Consider the following 22,807-nt stretch of genomic DNA (forward strand, 5'->3'; position numbering starts at 1 on the left):
ATTGTTTCATACAAAAACTCCGTTGCCACGGACAACAAATTGCCGAACTTCACGTTTTGTTAAAAAGTCAAACATTGTGTTGTTGGTAGAAAATCCAAGCTGTGCCCAAAAAAAATAGACGAATGACCACCGATTGTCACCGCTTTCCTTGCCGCTGTACAGCTTCGCCTACAAACCAGCGTAAATATGTATGTTTGTGCGTGAGCATGCATATATATCGACGCAGCTGCGTAAAAATATTTCAGAATTACAAAACTATTTTTTTACATTCCTTGACAAATACAGTCAATCCCGGTTATGTGCCACAATCAAAGATACAAATGTTTGTAGTTTGTAAAAATAACAATATATAATACGGCACATAAGCGAGTGTGGATACTTAAGCGAGTGGTACAATAATTTCTATGTATTTCAAAAAAAAGCCCGTGAGATGCAGCAAAATATAATATAGGCTGTTAAGATTTGATTTTCATTTAAGCCGAGTACTACTTAGCCGGGATTTAAAATTTCAGAAATATATTCAATTTATGATTTTTAGCTGTTGAAATCGTCGCGAAAAGACGCTTGTAGCCAAGGCATGCTCGGGGAGATGTAATGGCGTCTGCCTTTATGAATGAATCGAATATGCTTTTTGAAAGTACGTTTGCGTTCATGAATGAAAATTTTGTTGTTGTGTAATTTACTATAAATTTTGACGTCGGCAATTTGGCTGCCATATTGGTTTCTGATGCTTTTTCAAACGATTGTTGTTTTTGTAGAACAATATTTGTAATTTTTGCGGGTGACGTATCGACATGTGAATGCATGTATGTAAGTATGTATATTCCCAGCAAAACTTCGCTAACGTATTCACCAACACATAAGCAAATCTTAAAAAAAAAAAAAAAAATTTACGTGAATGTGAAAACAGGTCACATGTTGGGAATATATTTCGTACTCCCTCCCTCCACAGTTGTGCTACAAGAATGGTTGTGCTATATGCAGATAGCATTGTAGTCGTTTGATATAAGAAGTAATCAGTATCAGTAAAAGTAATCAGTAGAAGTAATCAGTAGAAGTAATCAGTATATAACAAAGTGGAAAACTGCATTTCTCACATTTGTGTGAAAACTTGTGAAGTGAATAGACGTGCGCGCGCACCTTTAATCGTTAGTTAAAAAAAAAAGAATTAAAAATATTGTAGTCAGCTATACACTTTGACAGCGACAAAATTGAGGCAAGTATTTATTATATAAATCACTATTTATTGTTTTTATTGTTTATTTTTAAATATGAAATCGTTTCCCATGCAAATTGAAATAGCGTCAAGAGTACCAATCTGCACACTAGACGCCGCTCTGGATTTCGAAGATAAACTAAATTCCAAAGAGTTTGCTGACGAAACGGTAATTTTTTGCTCTTACTATGCTATTATTTAAGTATGTATTATTCTTATACTTTGTTAATTAAAAATTTTATTTGGTAATTTAACTATTAACACATTTCAATTCCTTAAATTCACAGAAAATTTATCTTCAACAAATAAAAGGAGCAAATGCATCCGTAGATGAGGTAATGAGAAAAATCTTTACCGACAATGTCCTTTTTGAATTTAATTTTGATGGAAGGAAACAAAAACGGGCGCTTAACAAGCTTAAACTTGTTAATGAAGTTTTATTCGGTAATTTTATTTTCAAAATTTTAATATATTAGATAAAATTAATTTGCCATAGCATTTCTTTAAAAATATTTATTATAAAATTTTTTCCTCTTTTTGTGTAGATGTATTTGTAATGGAAGGACGGCCAGGTTTTGAACGGGCATTAAGAAGAGTGGTGAACCTTAGCCACAATAGGTACCGCCAAAACAAATTATCTTTAAATAAACGGTAAGTTATTTATTTTCCAAAATTTTAGTAATAATTAATGTTTTATAATTCCAGGTCGGAACAACAACAACCAAAGCAGGTGCAATTTTTAAATAATGTATGGATGCAATGGAAAAATAAAAAAAAAATAAAAATAACCTGTATTTGTTTTATTTTATATGGAGTAGGATAAAAGGATAAGTATACCATACTACTTTACCATCGTACTGCTTTACCATCGTACTTCTTTACCATCATACTACTTTACCATCAAACTACTATACCATCCTACCATGGGTTAAAAAGAGACGAGCATATGACAAAGTGATGGTAAATTTGTATGCAAAGAAAAAGGATAGACAACTCACACGTATTCAAAGTATGCGATAGAATCTTCCCATGCCTCTGTACAAACTGATGTAAACTATTCGAATTTTTCACGCATACTATCCATAGTTATACGGCAGATTTATGGCATTATATAACGTATAGTCTTCTTGCTGGGTTGTGTATGCATTGTTTGTGTGGGAATGTCATACGCACATATTTACATGTGTACTCATATTGTAAGTATGTATGATGATTTTTGAGACTATTGTTGTTTTTCAAGAGGAATGTTTGTATTTTTTTATTTACATGCGTACGCATATATGTATTATTTGTGTGAGAATGTCATACGCACATATATACATATGTGTGTACGTAAATATAGAGAAGCGCGCGCTTTTTATATTACTGATAAATGATAATATCTTGATTTGAAATTGATTTGTACTTCCATACATATCTGCAGGATAGATGCGTATGAAAGTTTTAAATGATAAGAGGTGCGATTTGCATATATTATTATTGTATTATATTATGTTTTTAGTATATTATGATATTTCATATATATAGCATATATACATAAATGCATACGAAATTATATAATATTATCAAAGATAAGAAATATTTAAAAAGTAGCTTTTATTTGGACATTAACTACAAATATTACCATGAAAATAGCGTAATTTAATAATAATGTTATCAATTTTGCATGAATTCACAAAAATACGCAAAATAATATTCATATCAATTGATATGATAGCATGTAAACGTATAAAAATATAAGTCAAAAGGCCAATAGGCGTCTGTAAAAGCAATGTATATTTCTGAACATAATTTTCATTGAATTCTCAGCTCTGTTCACTCATTTCTGTTAAAGTTTCTCCTGCCGAGCCAAAAGTGGTGAAATCCACTAATAGAAGCATCATGGCTCATGACAGTTCACACGCTTGTCCGTAGTTGAACCTTCTCTATATTATATGTCACGATTTCAATTCTCATTCCGTCAATGCCGTTTTGCCGTCAATGCAAAAATCTATTAGGTCTAGAATCTATTGGTTATCTGATGGCCAATATGATGGTAAGCGTGTTGGGAATGCATAACTTCCAGTTGACTGCAGTGCTTTATAGAGTTCTCTCCTCTTTGTAGTTGTGAGCCTTGAACCCCAGTGCGTGTTATTATGGTGAAATCTTCACCCATTATGAATATATAATATGCCTATGTCTGTTTATTAAGCGCGGGATTCTGTAACGAATCTATTGTCTCTATTTTAGACAGTTTGAGGTAAAGTCTCAATTTGAGACTAGTTACTATTCACTAAACAGTCTCTAGCGTTAGTCTCAAAATATTGCCTCAAATTTGAGGTCTGCTAGTTAGCAGATCACAAAACTAAAATGAACTCTTGTCTGCCATTTTGAATATACTGAATAGTGATCATCATAGATATTAATCGATTGTCGTTGTTTTATATTTTGTAAGCAACTCAAATACGTAAAGCTTATAAAAATAAATAAATTTTACATAACACAGTCATCGACTAAACCCCGCCGTGTGCACACGTTTGCTCTCTTTCGCGGATCTCGTCTGACTTTCTCACCCGCTTCAGTGCAGTTATCTTTAATTATTCTTCTTTTATGCTCTATCCCACGTGTTTCTTTTGTTTGTGCGAACAAAGGTATACTCTACCAAGTGACTAATAACCTAAAAGTGCAACATGCCCCCCGGGGCTACAAACCTAGGGGAAAACAGGTTTGCCCTGCTTTCCTCTAGTCCACAATCAAAAAGGAAAAAAGCCAACAAATCTGTTGAAGAGTTTCCTGATCTCCCTCTTGTAAACATTACAAAGAACGACGATCCTAAGAGTTATGATATCCACTTCACCATCACACAAAATATTAATATAAACATACATGTATGTATGTAAACAGACATACATGTACACTTAAACATACTTACGTCATAAATTAAAATAAACTAAGTTCTTTTATTGTTTTCCACTTAATTGTGCATAAAAGGCATCGAACTCTTTAATTTTATTTATTTGTTTATAAAATAGTCAAAATTGCATTGACAATATTTGTAACCAAAATTCTAAAGAATTTTAAGTGCATTTCCGCTTTGCTTCAAGTATGTCTTTAGGATCGACATTCTTAAGAGGCGTTGCACTTATTGATTTTGCTGATAAGAATTCTTTGGAATTTTAATTGTATTTTGCTTTCTGTCTTTACTAGCAATTTTGTAGTTTGTTTAAGATTAAGAATTTTTGTAAACTAGTCAGTCATATTCTTTGATTCAACAAAGTAAGAGTCATATTCATTGATTCAACAAAGCGGCAGTCATATTCTTTGGCCCAATAAAGTAAGAGTTACATACTCTTAGAAATAAATATAAATATTTAAATAAATGTTTTAATTGGCGACGAGGATGGGATACGCGGAAAAGTTTCTTTGAAGAATCAAGGACTTTTTTTTATTTTAATAATTAACGCGTACCAAATAAATTTTTACTAAAATCCTTAAAGAATTAAGGTAGTGAAGTATACGATCCTTAAAGAATTAAGGTAGTAAACAAATCAACAATAAAAAAAACAACAAACATCAAAGAGAAGAAGAAGACAACATTTACGAAGAATCCGGTATAAAGTGAGTTCCTACAAGAAGAAGACAACATTTACGAAGAATCCTGTATAAAGTGAGTTCCTACAAGAAGAAGACAACATTTCAACATTTACGAAGAATCCTGTATAAAGTGAGTTCCTACAAGAAGAAAACAACATTTACGAAGAATCCTTTATAAAGTGAGTTCCTACAAAAAGAAGACAATACTTACGAAGAATCCTGTATAAAGTAAGTTATCTATATATATAAAAATGAAATGGTGTATAGTTGTAACGCTAAAACTCGGAAACGGCTGAACCAAATGAAATACTTCCTTTGGGGGATTTGTTTGTTATTACCACGCGCAGGTCATGTCTTAAAATGAGAATAAAATATTAAGGAGGCTTGGCACCTCCCATACAAATTGAATTTTCCAAGTCGAATATCTTCAAAAGTGTTTAAGGTAGGAACATGAAAATTGGTACAGAGCTACAGGATAACAACACCACTCTCACCTATAAAACCGGGGGCTATCGAATAAGGGGGCGTGGTACCTCCCATACAAACTAAATTTTTTAAGCAGAATATCTGTGAAGGGAAGAAGGGTTCAAGGTAGGGACCTGAAAATTGGTATAGACCTATATGGTATCAAAAGCCTTCTTACACATAAAAGAAGGGGTAATCGGAAAAGGGGGCGTGGCACCTCCCATACAAACTGAACTTTTCAAGGTGAATATCTTCAAAAGTGTTTAAGGTAGGAACATGAAAATTGGTATAGAGCTATAGGAAACAACACCATTCTCACCCATAAAACTTGGCGTTATCGAAAAAGGGGGCGTGATACCTCCCATACAATCTTTAATTATTTTGGTTGTTAATCCACTCTATTTCATATTATCTAATTTTAGTTGTTTCTTGCTATTTTTGTTTATTTATCGGTGACAGTAGCGGTTGTATCGTAATTTTGGTTGTGTTACGTGCTATTTTTGGTTTATGGAAATGGCAGTTTTATGAAACAAACACAAATTAAATTAAACGTCAATTTTGCTTTGCAATCGAACACGAAAAATTTAGAGGGCAATAAAAATGCGCCTTGCTTTACTGATATATTGATATATTTTGTTTTAAAAAGTGAGTTATTTACTGAAAGTGATTTAGCGTGTTGGTGAATACCGATTTATGTACATTGGAATTTATCATTCAATTGATCTGCTTCCTTAGTTTAATTCATTCATTTTTGGGGTTTTCAAAGGTAAGTTATTGGTCCGTAAAACCTTATATAAACTTTATGCAAATGAATGATCATTTCCAATTAGACATTTGTTACGATGTCGAGAATCAGTACGTATGGTAACACTTCTCGGAGTTCCCAGGCCGCAAGGAGAACATGAAATAGCAGAGCACGTCAAAGGGAAAGTGTTATTGAGAGGGTGTCACCACGAAATAGACTGCTGGAGAGTAGCACGCACCAGTTAGAAGATGTCAACCAAACATACAATCAGCAAGAACGATTGAGAAGAAGGGAAGTTCACAATCAGCAACAACGATCGAGAAGAAAGGAAGTTCGTGCTCGCCAAAGTGATGAAGTAAGATCACAACATGCGATTATTCGACGACAACAGCGGCAACATCTTTCTTTTGTTAACTTTTTAACGGGCAGGTTTAGCGCATCTGTTCAAATCGGTCAGATGTCAGTAGTTTGTCAATATTGCAATGCAGTCAAATTTAAAAATGAACCGTTGCCAGAATTGCTTCCACCACCACAGCCATTGTTCCAGCTGCTTTACGGTGAATCTCCTCACTCGAGCCATTTCTTAAAGCAAATTGTAAATGAACAAAACTACAATCGAACGTTTAAGGTATTTTTGCCAAACAATATTCGACAGAAACTACAGAGCTTTCCTCCAATTATACACGTTCATGGGTAAATGTTTCATCTCGCTGGATCGCTGTTGCCGCATCCAGATCAAGAACACAAATATCTCCAAATTTACTTTCTGGGAGATTCACATACGACGCAATGCAATATCCGCTCATGTTCTGCCGTAGAGAAGACGGATATCACTTAGGATATAAGATGATAAATCCGGTGAATGGTTAGTAAAAAAACCTTTTTTGTTTGCTACTTCATATAGGTAATTTAAGCTTTTAGGTGTCGAGACAAATAAAAAAGTCAGTTCAATGAAGTTTTACGCATATCGAATGATGATTCGCCAAAACTATGACAACTATTTACTGAGATATGGACGGTTATTTCAACAGTATGCAGTTGACATGTATGTTAAAGTTGAGACAGAACGACTTAATTACATGCAATACAATCAGTCGAAATTGCGATCTGAAGAGTATATTCACTTAAGAGATGCAATGAATGGTGATGCGGATATTACAGATATTGGTCGACTCTATATTTTGCCATCGACATACATTGGCAGTCCTAGACACATGCATGAGTACTCCCAGGATGCGATGACTTACGTGCGCAATTATGGACGGCCGGATTTGTTTGTTACATTAACTTGCAATCCAAAATGGCCAGACATTACGAATCTATTGCATCCCGGTCAATCACCAAGCGATCGCCACGATGTTACAGCACGCGTGTTTAAACAAAAACTCAGATGTTTGATGGACTTTATTACGAAACAACGTGTATATGGCACTGTTCGATGCTGAATGTACTCATTGGAGTGGCAGAAGAGAGGTTTGCCCCACGCACACATTCTTCTTTGGATGGTGGAGAAAATTACACCTGACCAAATTGATGACATCATTTCCGCCGAAATTCCTGATGTTGAAATAGATCCAGAGTTGCACGAAGTGGTGATGGCCAATATGGTTCATGGGCCATGCGGAGAACACGATCCATCTTCGGTTTGTATGTCGGACAGTAAATGCAAAAAACGCTGTCCCCGTGCTTTTATTTCGGAAACTCAAACTGGAAACGACGGATACCCTCTCTATCGGCGTCGCTCACCCGCTGACAATGGCAGAAAATTCATCACTCAATTGAAAGGAAAGAATTTCGTGGTTGATAACACATGGATCGTTCCATATTCGCCAATTTTGTCTAAGGCATTCAAAACACATATAAATGTTGAGTATTGCAGTTCAATAAAATCAATTAAGTATGTTTGCAAATATGTCACGAAAGGAAGCGATATGGCGGTTATTGGCGTTGAACGAGATGAAATTAGCAAATTTCAAATGGGCAGATATGTGAACTGCAATGAAGCAATCTGGAGAATATTTTCATTTGCAATTCATGAACGCCATCCTACTGTTGTGCATCTGTCAGCTCATTTGGAGAATGGCCAGCGAGTTTATTTCAACGCAGAGAAAATAGTACAGCGAACGCAAATACCACCAGCAACCACTTTAACAAGTTTCTTTGCAGCTTGCGCCAGTGATCCGTTCGCGAGAACATTGCTTTACTCGGAGATGCCTCGGTATTATACATGGAATGCATCGTCTTTCCCCCGGCGCAACATAACCCTGGCGGTTCATTTTTAAATTTGACTGCATTGCAATATTTACAAACTACTGACATCTGACCGATTTGAACAGATGCGATATATTGAATGTTTGGATCATATCGAAAACCTGCCCGTTCAATGTTTACAAAAGAAAGATTTGTAAAAATTTTGTTAAAGTATACACAATGAAATTAGGAAAAATCGCTCATATTCTATTAAAACCAATACCGGTGTATTTTTTAAAATGAAAAAAAAATCTATTTTGGGCAGAACGAAGTTTGCCGGGTCAGCTAGTTTGCATATATATTATAAGCATAAGTTTTACAAAGTTATTGTTACAAAAAAAAAAAATCATTTGAATAACAAAAAAAAAGAGAGAACCATTAAGATTACTAAGCGAAATTGCAAAGTGAAATTCTAAGTGTTACATATATAAATTCATTTTATTTTTAATCATGACTCAAGTACCTTCTATTACCCTTGACCCTATCAAATACCTCAAAACATTACCTGAATTTAACGGACAACGACATGACCTTTACAACTTTACTACTCTTATAGATAGAATACACCCCTTACTAACGCAATATGACCAAATGTCTCAACTACTCTTCTCTGATATAATAAAAAGTAGGTTACAAGGTAGAGCTAGGGATATAATAGAAATAAATTTTCATGTACAGTCGTGGGCGGACATTAAGAATGTCCTTATAAATAATTTTGGAGAAAAATTGAGCGTAGAAGAACTTTATGATAATATGAGAGCAGTAGTATTCAGAACAAACACGACAGAATTTTATAACGAAATAAAAGATAAGCTACGGAGATTAAATAATAAAACCAATTTAATAATGGGGGAAAATACTGGCACATCCGAAATAGCCAGAAATAACATGAAATCAGCGCTTAACATTTTTAAAGGAAAAATTCCCGAACCAATGAAAACTATTTTGACTTGTAGAAATCCAGACACGCTGGAGGAAGCAATGGAAATTCTTTTCCAAGCAGGCTACGCATATAGTGGCAACAAGACCAAACAAATCGAAGAAGAGCCACGAAATAGAAATTTTAATAAACAAAACTACAAAAATGATCACAGAATTAATTCTAATTCACAAAGACCAAACTCAAATTTTCAAAACAGACATAATTTTAATTCTAATAATCATAATAGACAAAATATCCAATATAAACCTAATTTCAATATAGGCCTAACAATAACTCAAACCAACAAAGAAACCCTTATAGTTCTTATAATACACCCAATGTAAGTCACCAGCAAAATAATCAACCAGAACCTATGGACGTAAATATTTTCCAAAAACAACCAACATACGAAAATTTTCAATTTCCAGCCTCACGGGAAAATTACCACATATATAAAATCTAAATTAGGCTACTTAAAATTTTTAATTGATACAGGAGCTTCACATTCAATTATTAATCCAGGCATATGCCACCCAAAATGGAATATACCAACGAATGAAATAACTATTAAAACTCTACAACATATAATCAAAATAAATAAGAAGGTTTGTATCCCTCTTTTTGAAGAACTAGGTAGTAAGGACGTATCAATTGAATTTTTTATTTGTAACTTCCATGATTTTTACGATGGATTGATAGGAAATAATATTTTAAAGCCATTAGGAGCAATTATAAACTTAAACGACGACGTAATCATTATAGGTGAAAATAAAATACCTTTAATATATGGAGATCAAAAAGTGGAACATCATTTTGGAAAACCAGGAATATATCAAGTTGAATTACCAGTAGAGTGCAAAGAAGGATTAGTGTATAAAAACCAAGAATTTTCAAACGGTAAAAGTCTAGAAATATTAGAAGGCATATATGAAGCAGATAACTTTAAAATTAACGCTACAATAAATTTTAGTGGAGACACCCCAAAAATAATAAAATTTTCACCTCTTAAAATTGAAAACGCTAATACAAAAAATTTTTGCATATATAATGTAGGAGAGGAAACCCAACAACTTCCAATTTCGGAACAAATAAGAGTTGAACACCTCAATAGCGAAGAAAAAGAAAAAATATTACAGTTAATAAACAAATTTAAAAAAATATTTTATTCAGAAAATAGCGGTTTAACTTTTACCAATGCAATAAAGCATGAAATAAGGACTGTGAATAACATTCCAATTAATACAAAAACTTATCGATACCCATATATTCATAGGGAAGAAGTGGGTAGACAAATTAAAGAAATGTTGAAGGCCGGGATAATCACACCCAGTCATTCACCATATTCAGCTCCAGTATGAATTGTACGGAAAAAACTGGATGCAAGCAAAAAGAAAAAATGGAGATTGGTGGTTGACCATCGTAAGCTAAACGAAGTCACCATTGATGATAAATATCCCATTCCCAACATCGACGAAATTTTGGAGAAATTGGGAAGGTGTCAATATTTTACGACCCTTGATCTTGCTAAAGGCTTCCATCAGATTGAAATAAATGAAAAAGATATTCCAAAAACCGCATTTAGCGTAGAAGGCGGCCACTACGAGTTCCTTCGTATGCCGTTCGGACTAAAAACAGCACCAGCCACTTTTCAAAGGCTGATGAATAATGTCCTAGGTGATTTTATTAATAAAATTTGTCTCGTATACCTCAATGACATAATAATATTTTCAACCTCACTTCAAGAAAATTTGGAATCTATAACAAAAGTATTTAATCGTTTGAAAGAAGTAAATTTAAAAATCCAGTTAGATAAAAGCGAATTTTTGAAAAGAGAAACTAGTTTTTTAGGACATATTGTAACTGAATCAGGAATAAAACCAAACCCAGATAAAATTGTATGCGTACAAAAATTTCCATTACCAACAACCCAAAAACAAATTAAACAATTCTTAGGTCTCGCAGGATATTACCGCAAATTTATTAAAGACTACTCGAAAATTGCACGACCAATCACAAAGTATTTAAAGAAAGACGCTAAAATCGATGTTAAGGATCCTGATTATAAAGAAAGTTTTGATACTCTAAAAAAATTATTAACTAATTCCCCTGTCTTGGCATATCCAGACTTCAATAAAAAGTTTGTTTTGCAAACGGATGCAAGCAACTTCGCAGTGGGAGCAGTGTTGTCCCAAGATGGACATCCTATTTGTTTTGCTAGTAGAACACTTAATGATCATGAGCAAAACTATAGTACTATAGAAAAAGAATTACTAGCAATTGTATGGGATACTCAACAATTGAGACCATATTTGTTCGGCAGGCGATTTCTGATAGAAACGGATCATAGACCCTTAACGTGGCTATTTTCTATTAAAGAGCCGAATTGTAAACTGGTCCGATGGAGTCTTCGACAAGAATATGATTATGAAATAAAATATAAAAAAGGAGTTTTAAATGGTAATGCAGATGCCTTATCAAGAGTTGAAATAAATATTAATGAAGAAACCCACAATACTGAAATGGATGAAACAGTCGAGATGACTCAGAATGAAAATATCATTTTAGAAACTAATTACCCAATAAATTTCTATCGACGGCAAATAATTTTTAATAAAACTGTATCGGGATCACTAAAAATAAAAAACGAAAATATTTTTAAAAATAAAAGAAAAACAATAACTGCAAAAATATTCGACGAACAAACACTTGTCACCATAATAAAAAATCATTTTAATCCTAATAAGACTAATGCCATATTAATTACAGATGAATCTTTATTTAATATTTTCAATGAAACAGTCAAGAAATATTTTAACGAAAATAGGCAATTCAAAATAATTACATGTAAAAAGCTACTAGAAGATATCGCAGATGAAAATCAGTTAACAGAAAAAATTGAAAAAGAACACAAACGAAATAATCACAGAGGAATAAATGAAAACTTTGCAGAATTGAAAACAATAATCTATCACCCCCAAATAAGAATACGAATAACCCAATATATAAATAACTGCGATATTTGTAACAAGGAAAAATATGACAGGCGTCCAATCAAACATGAATATAAAATAACTGAAACTCCTGAGAGACCTGGAGAATATCGACAAATTCTCGAAATTTGCACAGGCAATTAAAATTAAAAATAGATCTTGGATAGAATTTAAATTAGCCCTAACGCAGTATTTGTCAATAGTAGGAAATATAAAGAAATTGGTTGTAGATAATGAACTAGGTTTTAAAGCTCTACCTCTATTGGAATTTTTTAGAGAACAAGAAATTGAGATACATTACACGTCAAATAATAATCATACATCTAACTCAGATGTAGAGAGGTTACACAACACTATAAATGAACATATTAGAATTCTAAAACATGATCCTAATAAAGATACAGAAAATACAGAAGAAAAAATATATAAAATAATTATGTTTTATAACAATACAATCCATTCAAGTACAGGAAAGAAACCAATTAATTTTAGAAATGGAAATATAGACCCAAGCGAATATCAAATAATTAGAGAACTAATAATAAAGAATAAAGAAAAAGCTATTAATAAAATCAACAAAACACGCGAAAATGTAGAAATTCAGACAGGCCCTGTTTATTTAAAGGATGAAAGAGGAGGTAAAAACCATTCTAAATTCCGAAAAATAACCGTCACCGGATTAGATAATGAACCCGTTATAACAGATCGAGGACATAAATATTACAAATCACACGTTAAAAGAAATAAAAAATTTCAAAATTTAAATAACGTAATACCTCAAAACTCCTAATATACCACCTTTTCAGATGATTTTTCTTATATTACTAATATCACAAACCATATTAACAAACAACAGAAAACTATTCAAAAATATATAAATAAGTTTAAAACCGAAATCCAAAACAAAATTCTCAATTTAGAAGATGAAACAAATTTTCTCGAAAACATTTTTCAGATTAATAATGATATCAACTTATTAATAGACCACGTAAATGAAATAGGACACGTCATTTTTAATTCAAAACTAGGAATAACTCCATCAGACATATTGACAACTGAAGAATTCAATTTTATTAACCAAACAGAATCTTACCTACACACAAAAGTATCCGTTACATATAAAGAAAAGTTAGTAGTTTTGACATTGAGCATCCCAAAAATTTTTAAACATTCGCTGAAGTTGTATTTGAACCACTACCAAACATCCAAAATAAAACTGTAGTTTTAAACGAAAATACTGTCTTAATATATAAAAATGAAATATATGAACCGAACACTTTAGAATATAAGAAATTAACAAAAATAAATGATAACTACTTAACAAACATTGTAAAAAATTTAGAACCTAACTGTAATATGACTACAATGAAAAACCAAGAAGAAAAAGAAATTTATCCAGGCTTACTTATATTTAAGAATTACCATGATAAAATTATTACCAATTGTAAAAAACCACGAATATTTGAAAATTTAAAAACATTTTTAATAAAATATGAAAATTGCTTTGTAGAAACTAATTTAAAAATCTATGAAAACTATAAAATAAATGTAAAAGAAATGTTTATCCTAAACAAACTAGCATTAAGAGTTAAAGAAAATAATATATCACTCCCGAATTTAAATCTTAACGAAATACATTTTAACGAAACAATAAAGGCTGTAAAACATAATCTTTCTAGAAATGCTACAATAAACACTGGGAGTAATATAGGAATTCTAATTATTTTTATCTGTACTATTATTATAATCTGTATAAAAAACAATAACAGAACTTATGTAATCTCTTCGTCGGAGCCTCAGGCTAACGGTGGGGGAGTTATGATATCCACTTCACCATCACACAAAATATTAATATAAACATACATGTATGTCTGCTTACATACATACATACATGTACACTTAAACATACTTACGTCATAAATTAAAATAAACTAAGTTCTTTTATTGTTTTCCACTTAATTGTGCATAAGAGGCATCGAACTCTTTAATTTTATTTATTTGTTTATAAAATAGTCAAAATTGCATTGACAATATTTGTAACCAAAATTCTAAAGAATTTTAAGTGCATTTCCGCTTTGCTTCAAGTATGTCTTTACGATCGACATTCTTAAGAGGCGTTGCACTTATTGATTTTGCTGATAAGAATTCTTTGGAATTTTAATTGTATTTTGCTTTCTGTCTTTACTAGCAATTTTGTAGTTTGTTTAAGATTAAGAATTTTTGTAAACTAGTCAGTCATATTCTTTGATTCAACAAAGTAAGAGTCATATTCATTGATTCAACCAAGCGGCAGTCATATTCTTTGGCCCAATAAAGTAAGAGTTACATACTCTTAGAAATAAATATAAATATTTAAATAAATGTTTTAATTCCTAAGTTCATTGTATTAAAATCGTCCGACAACAACAAGCCCCTATCATGTAATGGTTATGTTTTTTGGTACATAAAGCCCTTAACGCCATAAGTAAAGATGTGAAAATCACAGAGATGAGAGATGGAAATCTCTTGCTACTTGCAAAAAATAAAAAAATTGCCGAAAAGTTCATCAACATCAAAAACCTCTCAAGCATCTGCCAAATCGAAGCAAAATACCATGAGCAACTCAATAGTGTCAGAGGCACAATTTTCGCTCCGTTCCTCAATTACGTCCCAGACAACGAAGTTGTGGAAGGCTTAGAAGCATATGGTGTAATATCCATTTACAGATTTCAGAGAAAAACTGAAGGAGTTCGAACACCAACAGGTGCGTTACTTTTAACCTTTGAAAGCTACAAACTTCCCGAAAAAATAGATGTTACATGGAGGAAAATTTCTGTTCGCCCATATTTCCCCAACCCAATGCGTTGCAAATCTTGCCAAAAGCTTGGCCATACACTAAAGCATTGCAAAAATCGTCCATCATGCGTAAATTGCAATTTCCCTCAGCACGAAGAAGAAAAATGCTCAAGATTAATGTGCGCAAATTGTTCTGGTGAACATCCCGTGTCCTCAATTAGTTGCTCAAAATTCCAACAAGCGAAAGAAATATTAAAAATAAAAACGGAAGAAAAGTGCAGTATGCGCGAAGCAGCAAAGAAATACAAAGCGCAAGCTCCCTCCCCCATTCCTCTTCAATCATTCTCTGAAATTACTAAGCGACCTGCTCTCATAGCAACCAACAATATCAATATACCCACTGAAAAAACTACAACAACAAACAATAATGCAAACATCATTCCTATATCTTCACCAATCGATACTCCATCCACCTCTTCATTAAAATCTAATGCAATAAGCCTTACCGCTTTATCCCCATCCCCCTAAAGTACTAATACCAATCTTCCCACCTTTCTAAACTCTCAGCTCAGCGAAGCAATGCAATCCACCTCAGCAAGCGCTAAGTTAAATGACATTGCGCAATTCGCTAATAGCTCAAGTCTTAAACATTCTTCTTCAGGCGACTAGACGCGCTATGCCAAGCATAGTTTACTCATAGTTGCCAAGACTCAATTTTCTCTCCCCACTCACTAGATATTTATATTTCTCCCTTTTCAGTTTCTTGTCTTTAATTTTTTCGGTATGCTGTCGATCATATAATGGAATATGAACGGTTATGCCAACAATTATAACGAACTAGAAACTCTTATCAATTCTTACACTCCATCCATGATCTTCCTTAATGAAACTCATATTCCACATAATCAACCTGCTCACACGCCAAAATCCTACGTAGGCTATTTTAACAATCTCCCGCACGTAACAACAAAAAAACAAGGCGCTGCTATTTTAATAAGAAGAAGCATAGCCCACAAAGTACTACCTGTTCGGTCTAATCTCTCAGTAGTTGCCATTGAAATTAATGCACCATCAAAACTAGCAGCAGCTTGCATCTACATTCCACCCACGCAAGATTTTGCTTCTTCTGATATTCTGCAATTGATAAACCTATTAGATAAACCACTTATTTTAGGAGGAGATATAAGCGCCTGGAGTACAATATGGGGATCTACGCATACAAACTCAAGAGGCGAAAAAGTTGAAGATGCGCTATTTGCATCCAATATTATCTGTCTTAACGATGGATCCGACACACATTTTTCCACCCACAGCACCTTCTCCAATATTTATGTCACGTTTTGCTCTACTAATATAGCGCCCCAATGCACATGGCAAGTGCTAAATTCTTTGTTTGGCAGCGACCACTTGCCAATATTCATACAAACAAATCCGCGCAACAATAAAAATACGAGTACATTTAAATTTACATCTAAATTCAAAACTGATGAGGCTGATTGGAAAAAGTTCAGACAAATATGCAACAATCTTTGTGAGACCACGCAAGTTTCCTCCAACTCGAACCAGGAGTCTGATAAAATTTCGAGAATCATACGTACCGCTTCTCACTTTTCCATCCCTCGAACGCTTTCCAACAAAAGTAGGAAAAATATTCCTTGGTGGAACGCTGACTTGTCCAGACTACGGCTCAACAAGCAGAATTTATGGAATGAATACAAGCGAACACGCTCAGCTGAAAACCTGCTCCTTTACAAAAAGGCAACTGCGTTATTCCGACGTTCTGCCAAACATTATAAAAAGAAAAAGTTTGAAGAACTCACTGAGACCATAAACCCCCGCACTAGCCCAAAGAAAATATGGGATGATATCAATATGCTAACCGGATCTCCTAAACAGCCTCTATTTTCCTACATTCAAACACAAAACTGTCCATTAACGGCTCCCGTAGATATTGCTAACTATTTTGCTTCTTTCCTGTCACTCTCTTCTTCCGATGCAAGCTTCTCAGACACGTTCCGCAACCTAAAATCTCAACGAATAAGTATTGAACCACCTATTTTGTACCGTTTACCGCCTCCCGTTAAGCAACTAGAGTCGGAAATTCTACTAACCGAACTCGAATTCGCCCTTTCGTCCGTTAAAGGCAAAACCTCTGGTCTTGACAAAATTACCTATCCAATCATTCAAAACTTGCCTATCCAGGCTAAGCATCGTTTACTCAACCTCTATAATAATATATTTGAAAGCGGGTACTATCCTCATGCCTGGAAAACTTCGTGTATAGTTCCTATCGTGAAGCCCAATAAGTCAGCGCTTGATGTCAACAACTATAGGCCGATATCGCTCTTACCCTGTTTGGGAAAACTTCTTGAAAAAGTTATAGTTGTGGTATGGCAACAAAAGAAAACTCATAAGCCCCAACCAAACCGCATACAGAAAGAATTATGGCACCATCGATGCTCTTTTGCACCGAGATCACTTTATATCAAGCGCTCTTTCCTCTAAAAACCATGTTTCAATTTTAGCAATTGATTTTCAGAAAGCATTCGACCGTGTTGGTGCCCATATCGTTCTGAGACAATTAGATAAGTGGAAACTAGGCCCTAAAATCAAGAAATTTGTCAAGAGCTTCCTCAGTCACAGGCAATGCAAAGTAAAAATAAATGGTTTCCTATCCTCCATAGCTTCACTTGACAACGGAACCCCACAAGGGTCTCCATTATCCGCCTTTCTTTTTATAATAGCTTTCGAAGAGATTACTCATTTCACTTACAACCATCGCGGCATCGAGTGCCAGCTTTATGCTGACGATGTAATTTTCTACACAAAGAATGCAAACTTCACCAATACAGCCCAATGAGAATGTCTTATCCGAAATTTCGACATGGTCCCTATCATCAGGAACTGCTATCTCTTACGAAAAGTCAAAAACATTACACATTTGTAAAAAACGAACATGCGCAGGTTTACTAACCTATTCTAACAATATTAATATTAGTATGGTAAATGAACTTAAAATCTTAGGGCTAGTACGAAAAAAAGTTTAATTTATCCAATAACGCTTATCAACGTCACCAAGGCTCTAGTGATTTCCAAGATCGACTACGCTCTACCTATCTTCGGCAACTTCCCGGTTTCTACAATGAAAATACTCTCCTCCCCTTACCATGTGGCCATGCGCAGAAGCATTAGAGCATTTCCAACAACACCACTAAAGAATCTCTTTGCTGAAACTGGCCTGCCAACTGTAAGAGACAGGACTATCGACTGCACCAGACGTTTACTACCAAAGCTTCTGTTCACGACCAACACTATTCTGGCCAAAGACGTCCACACTGCTCTCTCGAGGAAACGGAAACCTAAGTGCTCGATGCGTTAACTTCGCCAGGCAACTTGAGTTACCTTCCTTCTCTTGGACCTGAAACTCGTCCACAATGGATGATAAAAAATTCTTCCTTTGCTATTAAGACCCTGCAACTGCCGAAGGATAAGACCTCAAGCGAAAAGTACAGGCAACTCTTCGCTTCGGAGAAGTCAAAATACTCCAGTTACGGTTGGAACTTTATATACACCGACGGCTCAAAAACAGCAAACTGCTCAACGTTCGCAGTCACAAAAGAAAATGGTGACTTGATTCGACACGGCACTCTCCACACAATATGTTCATCATTTACGGCCGAAGTCGTCACTTTATTAGAAGCAGTTACTTATGTAATTTACACCAGGGGAAAGTATATCGTATGCACTGATAGCAAATCTTGCATCGAAGCCATAGAATCGCCGGAAAATACACAAAATGATTTATAATTTTCTTAAGGAAACAGATCTACTTCGACGAATATAAAGATTTATAGCTACTCTAATTAACTCACTAACCCTACTTCCTAAGTACTAATCTATCCTTTCACTTCTGTTTTAATGTAGCATAACAGACAGCCGAAGGCCTCTGCTGCCAGTGCTGCTAGATATTTATTTGTAGAATATTAAGTATTGTACAAATAATTTATAAAATAAGAAATAAAAAAAAAAAAAATAAAAATTTTACATAAATTTCGTAAATGTTATGAACAAAAGTCAACATATGTATTTATTTTTATTGATAGTAATGTTTTTTGACGACGTTAAAGAAAATTTAATAATTTTTATCGACATTTTTATTTTCATTCAAGTGTAAAAACATCTCTGAATAATGAAATGTAAAAATTTTGTGACTGTCACTTACAGAATAGCAAAATCGTCTCAAGTCTCAAAAATTGTCTCTAACTTAAAATCTCAAATTTAGAGATTTGACACTGTATCACAGTACAGAATCGCACGGTAAGTGTTAGTCTTCAAATTGGATTTGATGCCTTGGAGGACTATACAGAGAAGTAAGTGAGAGTAGACTTTAAACTCGGTACATAGTCACTGTTGTAGCTTGAAACTTACCAGTTGAAAATTTTTCTTCCTCGAAATGCATTTTTAATTAATATTGCACTTCCGCCGCGGGCGCAATTGCTAGAATGAATTGTATGGTAAATTTCATAGTTTTTAATTATAAAATAGGTTTGTGACGTAAAATGTGTCACCGATATCATACATACGTAACAATCTTGCTTGATAAAATGCTATTATTGGATATAACTATTAAATAATGGTATTATCAGGAGGATTGAGTCATGTGTAGAAGTTCACGAAAGTGAGGAAAATTCTCTGATCGCCATTCACTTGGGAGTGACCGGAAACGATTCTTTTACATAAGGCTCAATCAGCTCATGACTCCCGATCTTTGACCAAGTATCCTCTGGATAGCCTAAGAACATCCGTTTGAAGGCTAGCTAAAGTGAGAAGGCGAAACATCCCCTACATAGGGTTGTGCGCTGCGTTTGGCCTCGGATGAGAGACCCCCTTTTTGATGACGAACATGGCAAACGAAATAAGAACTACGAATTGAGGGCATGCACTTGGAATGTCCGGTCCCTTATTGGAATGGTGCCGCTGCCCAGCTGGTTGATCTCCTCGTTAGAGTGAAGGCTGACATCACCGCCGTCCAAGAAATGCCATGGACGGGATAAGGACAGAGACGAGTAGGTCCTTGTGACATTTACTACAGTGGCCATATAAAGGAGCGCAAGTTTGGTGTGGGATTCGTGGTGGGAGAGAGACTCCGTCGCTGAGTACTATTATTCACTCCGGTGAATGAAAGTCTAGCCACAATCCGCACCAAAGCAATGTTCTTCAACATATCGCTGATTTGCGCCCACCCCCGACGGAAGGGAAGGACGATGTGACCAAAGGTGCTTTTTATGAGTGCTTGGAGCGCACTTATGTGAGATGCCCCCGCCACGATGTCAAAATCGTGCTTGGCGACTTCAACGCCAGAGTGGGCAAAGGAGGTGTCTTTGGCACTACGGTCGGTAAATTCAGCCTCCACGAGGAAACGTCCCCAAATGGGTTGAGGTTGATCGACTTCGCCGGGGCCCGAAAAATGGTTATCTGCAGTACTAGATTTCTTCTTCTTCTTTACAGGCGTAGACACCGCTTACGCGATTATAACCGAGTTAACAACAGCGCGCCAGTCGTTTCTTCTTTTCGCAACGTGGCGCCAATTGGATATTCCAAGCGAAGCCAGGTTCTTCTCCACTTGGTCCTTCCAACGGAGTGGAGGTCTTCCTCTTCCTCTGCTTCCCGCGACGGGTCCTGCGTCGAATACTTTCAGAGCTGGAGTGTTTTCGTCCATCCGGACAACATGACCTAGCCAGCGTAGCCGCTGTCTTTTAATTCGCTGCACTATGTCAATGTCGTCGTATATCTCGTACATCGTTCCATCGAATGCGATATTCGCCGTGGCCAACGCGCAAAGGACCATAAATCTTTCGCAGAACTTTTCTCTCGAAAACACGCAACGTCGCCTCATCGGTTGTTGTCATCGTCCAAGCCTCTGCACCATATAGCAGGACGGGAATTATGAGCGACTTATAGAGTTTGGCTTTTGTTCGTCGAGAGAGGACTTTACTTTTCAATTGCCTACTCAGTCCGAAGTAGCACCTGTTGGCAAGAGTAATCCTGCGTTGGATTTCCAGGCTGACATTGTTTGTGGTGTTTACACTGGTTCCAAGATAGACGAAATTATCTACAACTTCAAAGTTATGACTGTCAACAGTGACGTGAGTGCCAAGTCGCGAGTGCGACGACTGTATATTTGATGACAGGAGATATTTCGTCTTGCCCTCGTTCACTGCCAGACCCATTTGCTTTGCTTCCTTATTCAGTTTGGAGAAAGCAGAACTAACGGCGCGGGTGTTGAGGCCAATGATATCAATATCATCGGCATACGGCAGCACACTCTTATAAAAGATTGTACCTGCTCGATTAAGTCCTGCAGCTCAAATAATTTTTTCTACCAGCAGATTGAAGAAGTCGAACGATAGGGAGTCGCCTTGTCTGAAAGGAAGAAAGCTCGGAGAGGTCCTTTCCGATTCTGACGGAGCTTTTTGTGTTGCTCAACGTCAGTTTACACAGCCGTATTAGTTTTGCGGGGATACTAAATTCAGACATCGCGGCAAAAAGGCAGCTCCTTTTCGTGCTTTCGAAAGCATCTCTGAAATCGACGAAGAGGTGGTGTGTGTCGATTCTTCTTTCACAGGGTCTTTTCCAAGATTTGGCGCATGGTGAATATCTGGTCGGTTGTTGATTTTCCAGGTCTAAAGCCACACTGATAAGGTCCAATCAGTTTGTTGACGGTGGGCTTTAATCTTTCACACAATACGCTCTATAGAACCTTATACGCTATGTTGGCGCAGATTGTGGGGTCTCCCTTTTTATGGATAGGGCATAGCACACTTAAATTCCCCTCGACGGACATGCTTTCGTCCGACCATATTTTACAAAGAAGCTGATGCATGGTCCTTATCAGCTCTTCGCCGCCGTGTTTGAATAGCTCGGCCGTCAGTCGATCGGCCCCCGCCGCTTTGTTGTTCTTCAGGTGGGTAAGTGCTATTCGAACTTCTTCATGGTCTTCATGTCACGGGCGTTGTACGTTCACTGTCATTTAGCAAGCTGGAGAAGTGTTCGCTCCATGATTGAAGTATGCTGTGGGCATCTGTGGCTAGATCACCTTTGGGGTTCTACAAGAGTATGCTCTGGTCTTGAAACCTTCTGTCAGCCGCCACATTTTTTCGTTGAATCTTCGAGCATTACCCCTGTCGGCCAGCTTATCAAGCTCTTTATACTCACGCATTTCGGCCTCTTTATTTTTCTGTCGCACCGTTACGAGGTAGGCAGTCTGTTTTCTCTCCACTGCGAAACGGCACTCCTCGTCGTACCAGCTATTCTTTTGCATTTTTCGAAAACCAATGGTTTCGGTTGCAGCTGTACGTAAGAAGTTTGAAATTCCGTCCCACAGTTCCCTTATACTGAGTTGTTAACGAGTGCTCTCAGAGAGCAGGAGTGCAAGTCAAGTAGAAAATCGTTCGGCTGTCTGTTGTGATTGCAGCTTCTCGACGTCGAACCTTCCTTGTGTTTGTTGACGTGCATTTTTTGCTGCACAGAGGTGGGTGCGAATCGTGGCTGCAACAAGATAGTGGTCCGAGTCGATGTTTGGACCTCGGAGCGTACGCACGTCTAGAACACTGGAAACGTGTCTTCCGTCTATCACAACATGATCGATCTGGTAGGTGGCTTTTCGATCCGGAGACAGCCAGGTAGCTTGATGTATTTTCTTGTGCTGGTACGACGAGGAGTGCAGTGTTGTTCTTTTTTTTTTTGTTTTTATTAACTTTACTATTATTTATTGAATCTACCCTATTTAAGAGCTTAACAATAAGTTTGCGAATCTTAAACTACTTACTTAATTTACACCCACATGGGTGATTTTTTTTTTAAACTGGCCC

The 22,807-nt window shown here is 35.7% G+C and overlaps 1 protein-coding gene across 1 annotated transcript; it reads left to right on the forward strand.

Annotated features, from left to right (window-relative positions):
* Nucleotides 1-1,072: 1,072 nt before the first annotated feature.
* LOC125779192 (uncharacterized) lies at nucleotides 1,073-2,105 on the forward strand. Its single transcript, XM_049459835.1, has 4 exons — nucleotides 1,073-1,385; nucleotides 1,504-1,660; nucleotides 1,762-1,867; nucleotides 1,922-2,105. Exons 1-4 carry the CDS (start codon nucleotides 1,272-1,274, stop codon nucleotides 2,037-2,039), a joined length of 495 nt encoding a protein of 164 aa, XP_049315792.1. The 5' UTR covers nucleotides 1,073-1,271; the 3' UTR covers nucleotides 2,040-2,105.
* Nucleotides 2,106-22,807: the final 20,702 nt, after the last annotated feature.

This window comes from Bactrocera dorsalis, chromosome 6 (assembly GCF_023373825.1).
Source record: "Bactrocera dorsalis isolate Fly_Bdor chromosome 6, ASM2337382v1, whole genome shotgun sequence".
NCBI lineage: Eukaryota > Metazoa > Arthropoda > Insecta > Diptera > Tephritidae > Bactrocera > Bactrocera dorsalis.